Source organism: Benincasa hispida, chromosome 9 (assembly GCF_027475165.1).
Source record: "Benincasa hispida cultivar pf3 chromosome 9, pf3_genome.v1.1, whole genome shotgun sequence".
In the NCBI taxonomy this organism is placed as follows: domain Eukaryota; kingdom Viridiplantae; phylum Streptophyta; class Magnoliopsida; order Cucurbitales; family Cucurbitaceae; genus Benincasa; species Benincasa hispida.
In genome coordinates, this window is record NC_143486.1 from 54,408,500 (window position 1) to 54,423,188 (window position 14,689).

Below are 14,689 nucleotides of genomic sequence, written 5' to 3' on the forward strand. Positions count from 1 at the left end.
GGTCAACTGAAATTTTTGATTAATAAATAAAAAATTGGGCTAACAAGAGAAATAGCAAAATTTAAAGTTTTATTTGAAAAAATGGAAAAAAAAATGTTTCAAAATTGTAAAAATAGCAAAATGAATTTAAATAATAGAAAATACAAATTGATAAATGACCAAACTGCCCCAAAGACTAACAAAATGAGTACAAATAGACAATGCTTAAAAAATAACTCAAAAATTACAAATACACTCTATCTAATCTTCTAAAAGCAAAAAATTTACAATTTCAACCAAAAACTAAAAAATAAATAGCATGGTCAAAATCTTAAAAACAGTTCAAAAATCTAAAAACTTGCTAATATGGACCTCACCGAGAAACAATTGGCGGCTGCTTCTTTAATGGACAACCACGATGGTGTATCTGTGGTGCGATGGTCACTGTTGGTGGCATGCGACTGTTTAGGGAACTAGTCGATAATGAGCAAAAGAAGATTTGATAGTCATGCAGACTGAAATGTAGAGGGTGATGGTGAGAGAAGAAAAAATGGAAGGTTCTAAAGAAGGTGACCGAAGATACGACGGTGGTGATGAGGGTAAGCTAGCATAGATTTTAAAGAGAGTTTGTGGAGATGTTATGACTATAAGCTTGCTACAAATGGGAAATGAGAAAGAGAGAAATAAAATGATGGAATAAGAGGGAGGTAAAATTAAATTAAATTTTTTTTAATATATATATATATATATATATATATATATATATTTAAATATGTAGGGAAGAAAGTGCTTAATTTCTTTTTTCACAAAAATTATAAATATATTGAAACTTTGAAAATAAGGGTTATTTTTTTAAAAAAAATGGAAACAATATAAAAAAAATCTTATCAAAATCATAAATAGGTATATAAATAGTAATAATATACACACACAAAAATAATATAATAACAAAGTGTATAAACAAATAATAAAAAAAGATAAAACATAATCTAATAACAAAAGATAGATTCAAATAGATATTGTTTGAGAAAAATTAGGAGAATCTATAATTTAAATATGGAAAAACGAAAAATGAAGATTAAAATCGCATAACTTCATAGTATAGTTACACTTATGTAAATATAGATTAGTTAATCTCATAACTTCATGCTACAATTATACTATATTTGTAAATGTACAATGTGTTTAAACTAATGAAAAAAGATTCAGATAAAATTAAATCTAGTATAAAAAAGTTGAAGCAATTGGAAAAGAGTTAGATAAACCAAAATTAATAATAATGTGCTTAGAAGTTCAGAGAAGATTCTGTTTCTACTGAATTATTATTCAAATGAATAGTGTATTTGCAAGATTTACAAGTACATTAGAAATAATCAAGCACCACACAAAAATCATAGCTCTAATTTTCTGGCATTCACCGCAACCATGGAAGTTCCGATTTATTCGATGAACAAGATTTCATCTTCTTTGGCCGAAAAAAAATATTGATTATAATAATGAAACAAAAGAAGATTGAATCATCATTGAAGAACAAATGAAGAAGAAAAGAGTAAAATCGATAAATCGACAGAAAGAGGAAAAGAAGAAAAGAGGAAAAGAGAAGTCTAATAAGTTGTAAAGCCATAGCAAAAACAATAGCTTGTAAAAAAATATAAGAAAACCTAAATTGATGAACACTTTGTGTGAATAACAAAAGTGATGGGTAACTTTTTATGATAGTGATGGATATTTTTTAACTTTTTATGATAGTGATGGATATTTTTTTTTCCAAATCGTTAAAATAATATAAAAATCTAATAATATAAAACAATTTAAACCTCCAAGGATATGAGAAATATCTAGCCAATATTAAGAATATGTATAATATTATGAAGAACAATTCAAATATTCGAATAAATTTGAAATTTGATAATTTATGGAAATTTAAAATATAAAATTTAGTAGAAAAATCTGGATATTTAATTAAAGTGAGATTAATTCGAAAAATGGTTAAACATAATCTAAATTAATAATAAAATATATAGATTACATTAACTACGTGATGAAAACTATGAGGCAATTAAAATCAACAATTATCCTGTATACAAAACTCAACCTTTTTTATGATTCTATACTTGTATGTGTAGTTTCATTAATAACAACAACTACAAAGGGAAAATCAGGTAATTAGAAGTTTGTGGTCATGTACATGTCACAAGTTGCCATAAATTTTATTATTGACTGATTTTGCCATTTTTCAAAACCAAATCTTAAATTTTGTCGTATGTTCCAATTTTTCTAAAATTTTTTTTAATCTAATCCAGTCGAACCGGTGTACAACCCTAGGTAGTAGGCTAGCCAGCCCAACCGAAGTCAAATGGTTTGAGGCCAACAAGGCCCAGCAAACTCGAACTCATCCAATCGTCTCTTTCCCTCGATCAAAATTCCCTTTTCCCTCTTCTGTTCCAGGCACTCAAAATTTCGGAGAAAATTTCTCTCCCGCTAAACTTTCTCTCTCTTCTCTATTTCGAATTTCCTCTCAACATCTTATGTGAGTTCATTTTCACGTTACTCTTGATGGATCTGTAGATCAACATCTTATGTTCCCGTTTCAGAACTCTTTCTTTTGGTACTGATTGCTGATTCTTTTGCTGCTTTTGATTGCATTCTGGGGTTTTCTTTTCAAGAATTAACCTTCCCGGACCATATTATTCTCTTTTGTTCATCCTTATGGCTTACTATGAAGCTCCCTCGTTCTCTCTCGGCCTTGATTTGGATTTGGATTTCGAGCCCCAAATTCCTTTGCCGGATTGCGCTACTCAGAAACCATCTTCGGGCTGTTCGGAGGGTATCAATGCTTCGTCGAAAGAGGACGATGGTGGCTTGGTGGGAACAGGGGTTGCGGACTCGCCTAGAAAATTTAAGCGGCTCAAACGTGGGCCAGCTCGATGTTCTTCGTTATCCAAGAATAGCGAATCATCACCTTTGTTATCTGTAGTCGATGATGACATCGAAGAGTTTTCATCCCCAGAAGATTGTCCCAGAGGTAATAGCTCTTTCACGGTTTTTTGGCTCTAAGGTTACATAAATGATGTCCAGAGTATAGCAAAGCATCGTTTCAAGTGTTCAATGGTTTAGGACATAATAGTGATCATCCTTAGACGTAGGGCATTTGCTATTGGTTATTGATCCATACTATTGGAATTTTGGGATCGTTGTATTTGCATCATGCGAGCTATTGTGCATACAAGATTTTCTTCCACTTTATAGAACTTTTGGTTCAAGAAAGTGTTTATATTGAACTGTTTCCTATAGAAAAATGTTTATATTGAGCGTGGCACTTACCTAAGATTTATTATCTTAAATATCTTATAAGCTTGCCTGGTTATCAAATGTAGTGGAGTAAGATGATTATTTTCTGAATTTAATCACAAGTTAGCTTGAACACTCACTATATATTTGTATTATTTTGTTTGTTTGCATTTTGCAAATTGTTTGAGCGTTTCTGCAGAAAGAGGTAGAGATGTAAAAATGTACTACATGGATTTTTCTTCTGGAAGACCTGTCTTCATGTTTTGTTCCTAAAAAAGTTGAAAGGTTGTAATTGTCCCATGAGATTAGTTAAGACATGCTTAAGTCGGCTTGGATATCATGATACAAAAGAAACATTATTTATGTTACTGTTCTCTCGGCTAGTTATTATGTTATTACATCATTTTGATCTAAGAAACTAATAAACTAAGAGCTTTGTTGCATATGGATGGATGATTGTCAATTGTCACCAGAGATTTCAAACTGAGCACTATTTATAAATTATACAATTCTTGGTTAACTATGGATGTAATTTTTTTATGATTGCAACATAGTTGATTAAATGAACACCCATAGAGTTGTCAAAATGATACATATCAGATTGACTCTTTGAAATATAATGAACTTGTATGATTATACAGCCAACTTTTTACTCTTTATTTGAAGTGGCTAACTTAAGGTTTTATTTTCTGAAATTAACACATTGTTCACATGTACCTCAGTTTCAACAGACCATCATCCATCCTCACTCTTCCAATCTGTCTGCAGTAGTTCAAAGGCTCCTTTACATGGGATCTTCACTCCTCCCACTTCCAGCCAGCTGAAGGCAAGAAAAGACGAACAGACTGTAGACGCCCCAACTTCTGTTGGTTTGGAAAAGCAAAATAAGTCATTATTTTCTAATTTAACCATTAGTCCTCTTCGAAAGTTCCAGTTACTTGAATCTGATTCAGATGAGCCCTCTAGCTGTGACAATCAAAGCAGAAAAGGGCCCAAAGTAGCTTCATCTTTAAACAAGCAAAAGTCTACATTTGGTCTCTCTGCAACAGTGGATGTGAAAAAGAAAAGTTTGACTGCGAGTATTACTGAAAAAGAGGATCTATGGAAAGATTTTTGTCAAACGAGAAGTGTTCATTTGCCAACACCAGCCTTTGATGAAGTCTGTAAGGAATTTTCACAGTTAAAGCAGCATAATAAAGCCGCTACTGAATTAGGAAGTAGTGCTCATATTAGCTACATGGATAATCGCACCATCAATAGTAGCTGCTCAAATGAAATGATGTATAAGCCCGGCTGTCCTGCTCATGACTATTTTTTTCATGATGATCCAAGGATTCAAAAATTAGTTCGCAGTCGCTTACCATACTTTTTCCCATTGGGAGTTGACGGCAGCAGAGGATCGGTGATTGATTATATGTTAGTAACTCTTATTTCTATTGTTTTCAATCATTCCTTTTCATTTAAACAAAATCGGTGACTTTTCTTTCTGTCCTTTAACTTTACATGTTTTATTGCTGCATTGGCAGGAGACAATTTAGCAATGGAGAGGCTTCAACTAGCCGACCTTCACAGGTTAACATGGAGATAAGTTCAAAAAGATCAACAAGTATATCAAAAGGATTTAGGAACATCGTGTCCAAATGTCGGCCCAATGAGAAAGCTGTCTCACCATTAAGCAGTAGAAGAGCGCCCAAAAGGGCAGCAACTCAAAAAAATAAAATTGGTAGCAGTTCTAGAAATGTCAAAAGTAAACAAAGGGCGTCAAACTGTGAACTCCTAGAGGATTCTGGAAACTGGATTGATCCAAAGGGCTCTTTTAGCCTTCCTAGAGACGCTGGGAAAAGAAGGGTCCATGCAGGTGGGCAATCAGCTGGTCACTGGTATACATCCCCTGAAGGGAAGAAGGTATGGTACAATATTATTATTATTATTATTATTATTATTTGATATTCATGAGTGTTCGGGCCAGTTTATGTACACCTCGACTAATCTCACGGGACAACGTGCCGGATTCTATGATATTTGGGTACAATATTGTTCTGCAGAGTGTCAATTCCAAAAATTTCTCGAATGTTCATGACAATAAGCAAATAGGTTCCATATACTTTGTTTTCTGTATTCATGCAAGTCACATACTGTAGAGATGATTGCATAAACAACCATTCATCATTTTCTTTTTCTGTTACCCGGCTTTCTTTAATTTGTATTGATGGTTGGGCTTTCTATAATTTGTATTGATGGTTATATTCTGTCAATGTTATGGAGACGTGGTGGTTTCCAATATTGTTGTTATGGTAACGGCATCTTTTCTGCATCCGATTGTATATTTCTGCTCCTGAAATTAATCTCAAAGTGGAATTCCTTAAAAGTTTCTTTGATTGCTTTTCCAAAAGATACTGAATGTCTTGTTATTTAGTACCTTATTCTTTTTGTTATTGCATTTTTACTAATTAACATTACAACCTGAAAAATGATTCTTATAGCCAGATTACTTATTGTTTCCTTCACGTAGATTGCTCTGGCCAATTTTAATAGGCTATTACCCCTTTCCAGGTATACGTCACTAAAAGTGGGGAGGAGTTGACCGGCCGAATGGCATATAGATTTTACAAAAAGGTAAATCCAGATCCTATTCCTCTCTGGCTTTGGCTTTTCTTACACTCTTTTATGGTTTTATTTCGCATTGAACGTTTCTATTGTTGTCTATAGGATACTGGAGGCTTTAGGAAGTCAAAAAAGAAAGGAGCTACCAAGAAGAAGAAATGATTTTGGATGGGCATGGGAGGCAAAACCGTACAAACGATCTTAACCCAAGTGATTTGTAACATCTATGACTATCTAAGTGCTTAAAAAAGCGTTCTAACGCACTTTTAAAGTCATTCCCAATAGGCATTTTTCACCGTTGCAATTACCATTTTTTTTTTGAAAGATCCATTGCAATTACCATTAGTTGTTTTGTTAACATCATTGTTCATAGTATACTTGTAACAACTCTTCAATCTTAGACCAACTAATCTGCCAGAGAACATTGCAGATTGTTTTCTTGATTTTTTGACATCATGCATCTGAAAGTTGAGTGTAAATCTTACTAAACCAAACTGTTGAATTTAGGCTTTAATTTTGAATGATAGCCAGACAATTTTCACTAGCCCATTATGCTCAGCTACAGACTAAATTGTTTTATGTTTAACATTATAACTTTAACTATCTTCAACATTGTTTTATCATCGTACTTGAATCTTCATTTGAAAGGTTTGACTTCCTGCATTTCATAAAGAGTAACTAGTAGAGAATAATTGTGGTACTGGTTTTAAATATTTTGATTTGTTTGTTAGCCAATTGAAAATCACGTAATTATTAGTGCGAAAGCATATTGCAAGATTTTTTTTTTTTTGTCTGAAAATGCAACAATTAAATGCTATTAGGAAGCATATTCTCAATTTCTCATATAATATTTAGATTAACTTACAATTGAGAATAATTTCAATTTGATTTCAATGGTCTTGGCTTAATTTTACATCTCCAAAGTTCTAAAAGTTCAAAATTTTAAAGTATTAAAAAATTTCATTTTGATGTTTCTTTAATCCAATGTTAGAATACCATTTTGGTCTCCATATTTGGAAGTTGGTTAATCTAGTCCATGTATTTCAATTACTTAATTTTAGTTTATGTACTTACAATTTTTCAATTTTAGTTTTTAGTTTTTATATTTTTAGGTCTTAAATTTAGTCTCTCTAAGTTATTTTTTCTTTTTATTGAAATAGATTAAATAATAATAATAATTTAATGCATGGAAATATAATATGTGAATATTTTTTAAAAAAATTTATAGTAAAAATGACAATAGATAATATATTTTTTTTAAAAAAAGAATAATAAACTAGCAATTAATATCAAATTTAAGATTGATTGAAAATATAGGAATTACAAAGCACATCTAGTAAAATTGAACAAATTTCAAAGTATAAGGATCAAATTGATGTTTTAAATTATCATATATTTTTTTAATTTATGTAGTAATGAGCTTCTACTTAGTCACATGGCATGGGAAAAAAGAGAATGTGGTGGCTAGAAGTAGTCTTGAAGCAAAGTTTTGACCTTTGCATATGGTATATGTGAAGAAATATGGATAAAAAGATTACACGAAGAATTGCAAGTCTATTAGAAGCATAGTTTATAATTTCCATCAATGCCTCGAAATTTCTTGATCATGAACAATTTCTTGAACAATCTCGAACACTACTACGAGAGGATTCTCTAGATAAGTGATAGAACTATTGGAAGGAGTGGAGAAAATGATTTTTGGAGAATAGAGAGGATTCTCTTTGAGAAAATTCTGCACAATAACACTAGAGAGTTTAGAGAAAGGGTCAAACCATTTTCCTAATATTTTTCGCTTCTATTATTAATTAAATAATACTTATTTAATTTATTAATCCATTTAATTAAATAATACTTATTTAATTAATTAACCCAATCAAATAATACTTATTTAATTTTAATTTGCACAATAATTAAATAACTATTTATACATTAAACTCAATTTAATTATCATCAACATAACATGTATATGTGAAAACCTCTCTAGTAATTAATTATTTGTGAATCTAATTCACTTGAGTTAATTAATTTGAATCTTATTCAAATATTACTTTCTAATTTAATTATAGATCATATCCATAATTAATTATATATTAATCACATTAATATATAGTTTCCTCAAATTAATTTGAACAATTCAAATTGTCCCTCTTAAGTATCATCTAGTGAGCTAACGAGGGGACCTGGTGGACCTGTAGATCTGAAGCTCCAATGATATGAGATTAATTGGCTAAACTCATTAACTAAATTAATCAATATTCGTTAATTGTAGGTACACTCTACTAAAGATCTACAACTGCACTCTTCTCACTATAGATATATTTACGTGTCCACGAATATAGACTGACTAGCAAGTTAATCCTTCACGAGTATCCATAACTCCAATTGGGTCAAATTATTGTTTTACCCTTAGGTTACCTCTGACTTATTAAGTATCAGTGCTCCTCTAATGAATAACCTATTTATGGTCCTACCAATAAAAAGAAACCCCTCTCAGGCCAATGAGAGGGCAAGGCCCTTTGTTCAAGTCTCAGAGACACCACTTAAGAAAACACTCATCTACTTACTCTTAAGGTAGGAAGAAGTGAATTTCATCTTATATTATTATGTTCCCAACTCCCCATTTAGTCTTGTCCCCAAAATGGTAGACATATTGGGTCGGCTAATTGGCCAACCTCACCCATGCAAATCAAAGGAGAATCCCTCATGAACAGGAGTACATAATATACTTAGCATTTAGACTAAGTCTCCTAGGTCATTCTATTGAAATAGAAACCTGACTAGTCAACGGTGTTATATCTAGTGTATTTCGAGTTCCAATCTTATGCAAACTCATTGCACAGGAAACCTCCACTCGCTTGTCACCTACACGAACGCGTTGGATCATTACATTTGTATCAAATACAAAGTGGGTCATATCCATAGTGTTATCAGAATGAGTTACCCAATTTTATCTCTATACTATAGATCCTTTAGGTTGTATCTTGAGCATTGATCCTTGTACGTCTCCACATACAGTTCAAGACTCATAAGACAACCTTGGATATTAGTTTATTGAATTTAGGATTATTAAGACAAAATAGACAATAATACACATTAATTGATTTAAACTATAACTCTTTATTGATGACGGTCAATTAATAACATTTATTATCTACGAGTTTTAGGGCATAAAACCCAACACAGACAACTATCTAAATCTGTCAGGCACAATGCTCTTAAGTACGTTTACAACTATCGCATGAAGGAAGGAACCTCTATTAGAGAACATGTCCTAGATATGATGGTCAACTTCAATGTGACAGAGGAAAATGGTGCTGTCATAGATGAAAAGAGTCAAGTTAGTTTTATTATGGAATCTCTTCCAAAGAGTTTCTTGCAATTCTGCACATATGCAATGATTAATAAAGTTGAATATAATCTGACAACATTTTTAAACGAGCTCCAGACTTACCAATCTCTTATGAATAATAAGGGACAAGAAGGGAAAGCAAATGTTGTTACCTCTAATAAGTTTAAAAAAGGATCGTCCTTAGGAACTAAGTTTAGACCTTCCACTTATAAGAATAAGGGTATTCAAATGAAGAAAAAGGGAAAAGGGAAAAGAACGGCTCCTAAAAATCGGACAAGTAATGGAAAAGTTACTGACAAAGAAAAATGTTTCCACTGTAATGAAGATGGACATTAGAAAAGAAACTGCCCAAAATATCTTACTAGGAGGAAAGCTGAGAAAGTAATACAAGGTAAATATGATTTACTCGTTGTTAAAACATGTTAAGTGGAAAATGATAAATTGACCTGGATACTAGTTTCAGGTGTGCTAACCATGTTTGTACTTACGTTTAGGAAATTAGTTCCTGAAGACAGCTTGCAGAGGACGAGAAGACTTTCGAGGTTGGAACATGAGAGGTCGTTTCAGCTAAAGCAGTGGGAGACCTGAACTTACTTTTTGGAGATAGATTTATTTTACTTGAAGATGTATTTTATGTAGATATGAGAAAGAATTTAATATTTATCTCTTGTTTGTTAGAACACATGTACAAAGTATCTTTCGAAATTAACGAAGTGTTTATTAGATCAAGAGGTATTCAAATTTGTTATGCAAAACTTGAAAAGAATTGATATATGTTAAAACCAACCAAGGAAAAAGCTATTTTGAATACTGAGATGTTTAAAACAGTTGAAACTCAAAATAAAAGATGAAAAGTTTTTCCTAATACCTATCCCCGGAACTTGAGACTTAGCCACATTAATCTCAACAGGATTGGGAGATTGGTCAAGAGTGGACTCCTAAGTCAATTAAAAGACAACTCTTTACCTCCATGTGAGTCCTGTCTTGAGGGTAAGATGACCAAAAGATGTTTACAGGAAAAGGTCTTAGAGCCAAAGAACCCTTAGAACTCGTGCATTCAGATCTCTGTGGCTTAATGAATGTCAAAACACGAGGAGGGTATGAATATTTCACCAATTTTATTGATGATTATTCAAGGTATGACTATTTTTACCTAATGCATCACAAGTCTGAAACCCTTAAAAAGTTAAAGAAAGGTTGAGGTTGAGAACTTGTTAGGTAATACAATCAAAACACTTTGATCATATCGAGGTGGATAGTATATGGGCTTGATATTCCAAGACTATATGATTGAACATAGAATTCAATCGCAACTCACAGCACCTGGTACACCTCTGCAGAATGGTGTATTGGAAAGGAGAAATAGAACCTTGTTAGACATGGTTTGGTCAATCATGAGCTATGCTTAGTTGCCTAATTCGTTTTGGGGATATGCAGTACAGACTGCAGTATACATTTTGAACATGGTTCCTTCAAAAAATGATTCTAAAACACCATATGAATTATGGAGAGGACATAAAGGTAGTTTACATCACTTCAGAATTTGGGGATACTCGACACACGTGTTAGTGCAGAACCCGAAGAAGTTGGAACGTCGTTCAAAATTGTGCCTATCATAGGATACCCCAAGGAAACGAAAAGTGGTCTATTTTATAATCCTTAAGATGACAGTGTTTGTATCAACAAACGTTACATTCTTAGAGAAAGACCACATGAGAGATCATCAACCTCGCAGTAAACTAGTATTGAATGAAATTTTCAGAGAAGCTACAGATAAACCAACAAGAGTTGTTGATCAAGCCGATCCTTCAATTATAGTTGTTAATGGAACTGGTACTTCTGGTTAGTCACATCCTTCTTAAGAGTTGAAAGTGCTTCGACATAGTGGGAAGGTTGTTCAACAGCCTAACTGATACATGGATTTAATAAAAACTCAGGCGTCATACCTGATGATGGCATTGAGGATCCATTGACCTATAATCAAGCAATGAATGATGTCGATAGAGACTAGTGGATCAAAGCCACGAACCTTGAAATGGAATCCATGTACTTCAATTCGGTCTGGGAACTTGTAGATCAACCAGATGGGGTAAAACCTAATGGTTGTAAATGGATCTACAAGAGAAAACAAGAACAAGTCGGTAAGATGCTGACCTTTAAGGTTTGACAGATGGCAAAAGATTATACCCAAAGAGAAGGGGTGGATTATGAAAAAAAAACCTAGTGGATTATGAAAAAAAACCTTCTCTCCTGTTGCCATGCTAAATTCAATTAAAATATTATTGTTCATAGTTGTTTTTTATGACTATGAAATTTGACAAATAGATGTCAAGACAACCTTCTTAAATGACAATCTTGAAGAAAGTATCTATATGACTCAACTAGAGTGGTTCATGAGCAGAGTCAAGAGCAAAAAGTCTGCAAGCTAAAACAATCCATTTGTGGGTTAAAACAAGCATCTAGATCCTGTAATATAAGGTTTTGACACCGTTATCAAATTTTATGGCATTGAAACAAATGTTGACTAACCTTGTGTCTACAAGAAGATTATCAACAAAACTGTAGCTTTCTTAGTATTGTATGTATATGCATCATACTCATTAGGAATGATATAGGATACCTAACTGATGTCAAGTAGTGGCTAGCAACCCAATTCCAAATGGAAGATTTGAGAGAAGCTCAGTATGTTCTAGGAATCCAAATAATTCAAAATTGCAAGAACATAACATTAGCCTTGTCTCAAGCATCATATATAGACAAGTTGTTGTCTAGGTATAAGATGCAGAATTCCAAGAGGGGTTTGTTACCTTTCAAGCATGAAATTCATCTGTCAAAGAAATAGTGTCCTAAGACACCTCAGAAGTTGAGGATATAAAATGTATTCCCTATGCATCAACTATGGTAGTATGATGTATGGCATGTTGTATACACGACCTGACATATGCTATGCAATGGGAATTGTCAGCAGGTTTCAGTCCAATCCAAGATATGATCATTAGACTATCATTAAAAATATCCTCAAGTATCTTTGGAGAACGAGAGACTATATGCTTGTATATGGTGCTAAGGATCTGATCCTTACAGGATACACTGACTCTGATTTTCAAATCGATATAGATTCAAGAAAATCAACATCGGGATCAATGTTCACTCTAAATGGAGGAGCTATAATTTGGAGGAGTACTAACCAAAGTTGTATTGCTGACTCCACCATGGAAGCTGAGTACGTGGCTGCATGTGAAGCGACGAAGGAGGCTGTATGGCTTAGGAAGTTCTTAATCGATTTTGAAATGGTTCCAAACATGCATCTTCCTGTCACCCTCTATTGTGATAATAATGGAGCATTTGCAAATTCTAAAAAACCCAGGAGCCATAAACGTGGGAAGCACATTAAGTATAAATATAATCTCATCAGGGGAGGTTTTTTGTTCCCTTGTTTTCATTCTTCTTGAGCTTTACTTGGAATACATTGAGGTCAATGTATATTTTTAAGTTGGGGGTGGGGTACCCGTTGGGTAGTTTTTCTATATATTAGCTTAGGGTCCTTGAGCGTTGTGCTCAGACTATGTTGTGTACTTTTATTGCCTTGCTAGCCTGTTTATTATGTTGTTATCATGATAGTCTACGATGAACTCTTTCTGTGATGAAATTTGCATGAAGGAACATTAGGATTGCATGATCATGATTTTTAGCCTATTTTTAAAGATCTTCTTGTCACTTGCATCTTTAAGTCATTGTTTTGCGAAATTAAAGCCTTGCATGCTTAGAATTGGGTTATTTGGTTTGTATTTCTATCGTCACCCCAAAAGGTCCACCGTTGGCTTCAGAGTAACTATCCTTGTTTTAGAGCAAAACTAGACAAAGTGGATATATAAAAAAAAAAAAAAAAAGTGGCCTATGTGTGTAGAGAAACAAATTAAAGAAAAGGAAATTAGTTGCAATTCTAAAAAAAAAAAATAGAAAAATTAAAAAAATGAGGCATAACCGGTGTGCCTGCAAAAAAAACAATGTGTGTGCATGGATAGAGGTGAAAAGAGCTACCTCCGCCATGTTATGTTAGAGCCTGCGAGAAAAGAGTGATAGGTTCCCGGCGGTGGAGTGTGAAAGCTAGCTCTCTAGGTAAAAGAAATGTCTTTTATGTTTTGTGTGTGTGAGTTTAGACACCCTTGTCTTAGTGTTGCCCTCTTTTTTTGAAAGTGTGGTATGTCCGAAGTCGATAACCGAACCAGATTAGAGGGAAAACAAGATGAGGACCTTTTAAAACTTTTCTCGGCCATGCAAGCTTAACTAGCAAAATTCTTGGCTCACTTATGCATGTTTAGATAAAGGACATTTTTAAACTTGTGCTTCATTGATTGATCATAATTGAATTTCGTTCTTGATTACAATTTTCATTCGATTTGACTGTTGAGACTGGAGTAACAACTTTGCGAAATAAGCTAGTATGTCTTTGAGTGTTTTATATGATGTTTGATTGTCTGTTTCTACCTTGCTCGGGACGAGCAAGAATTAAGTTGGGGGTGTTTATTAGCTCTCAAAAAGAGCTATTATTCCTAGGTTAATTCGAACTCGTTAATGGATTTTATGTGTTTATTTCTCTATTTTGTAGGTAACGAGCAACCAAGAGGTAGAATCAGGGATTTGAAGCTGATCGGGGCTAATTTGAAGCAATTTGGAATATATTTGTCATTTTATTCAGGCTTCAAGGGACGTGAAATGACCAAAATACCCCCAGCATCAACGTCATAACGCCGCACAACGCTTAAGCCCAATGTTGTAAGACAGTAGTGTAGCATTGCAACGCTCCTTTAGAGCGTTGCGACGCTATGACATTTGATGGAAGGCGGAGAGGCGCGCGCGCGAGTGAGCGTTGCAACGCTCAACCCTAGCAACATTGCCTTGAGATTTTCTATAAATATCTCCTTTTGCTAGGTCAAAAATATGTTTTGTATTGAGAAAGGCCCTAAAAACGCCGACACTCTTCATGGAGGCCGAGGAGAGGCCTTGATTTCTCCTTTTCCCCTATGTTTTCAGTATCGTAGGTTAGATTTGATGGAACATGAGACATATGCAGTGGATTAAGGATCTAATTACACTCTAATTGCTTTTAATTAAAAAGAAAAAACATGCAAAAAAAATAGGAAAAACAGTAAATTAAAAAGAAGTAGAGTACAACTTTTGTAGCTCCCGCAAAAAGCTTTTCCTCACCGAATTTCGATCCGAACTCTTCCGGACCACCACTAGAGTTTACCCGCTATTCTCTGGACTCAGAACTGGGTTGTGAGACCCGGTGAATGAAGGAATGAAAAGGAGAAGGAATGGTGGTTCAAGGTTAACATGAGAAAGATAGGAGAATTTTTTGTGAGAATTTTGGAATCCAAAAATAGAAAATTTTCCAAAGAAGGAGAGAAAAAGATTTCAAAATACCTTTTTTTATTAAACAATTACATGTATCTAATGCATGTA

At 33.5% G+C, this 14,689-nt stretch overlaps 1 protein-coding gene across 1 annotated transcript; it reads left to right on the plus strand.

The window, feature by feature from the left end:
- Positions 1–2,323: 2,323 nt before the first annotated feature.
- LOC120085114 (Rho GTPase-activating protein) lies at positions 2,324–6,418 on the plus strand. Its single transcript, XM_039040974.2, has 5 exons — positions 2,324–3,004; positions 3,993–4,686; positions 4,797–5,175; positions 5,824–5,886; positions 5,980–6,418. The coding sequence occupies exons 1-5, from the start codon at positions 2,689–2,691 to the stop codon at positions 6,034–6,036; spliced, it is 1,509 nt and encodes a 502-aa protein (XP_038896902.1). The 5' UTR covers positions 2,324–2,688; the 3' UTR covers positions 6,037–6,418.
- Positions 6,419–14,689: the final 8,271 nt, after the last annotated feature.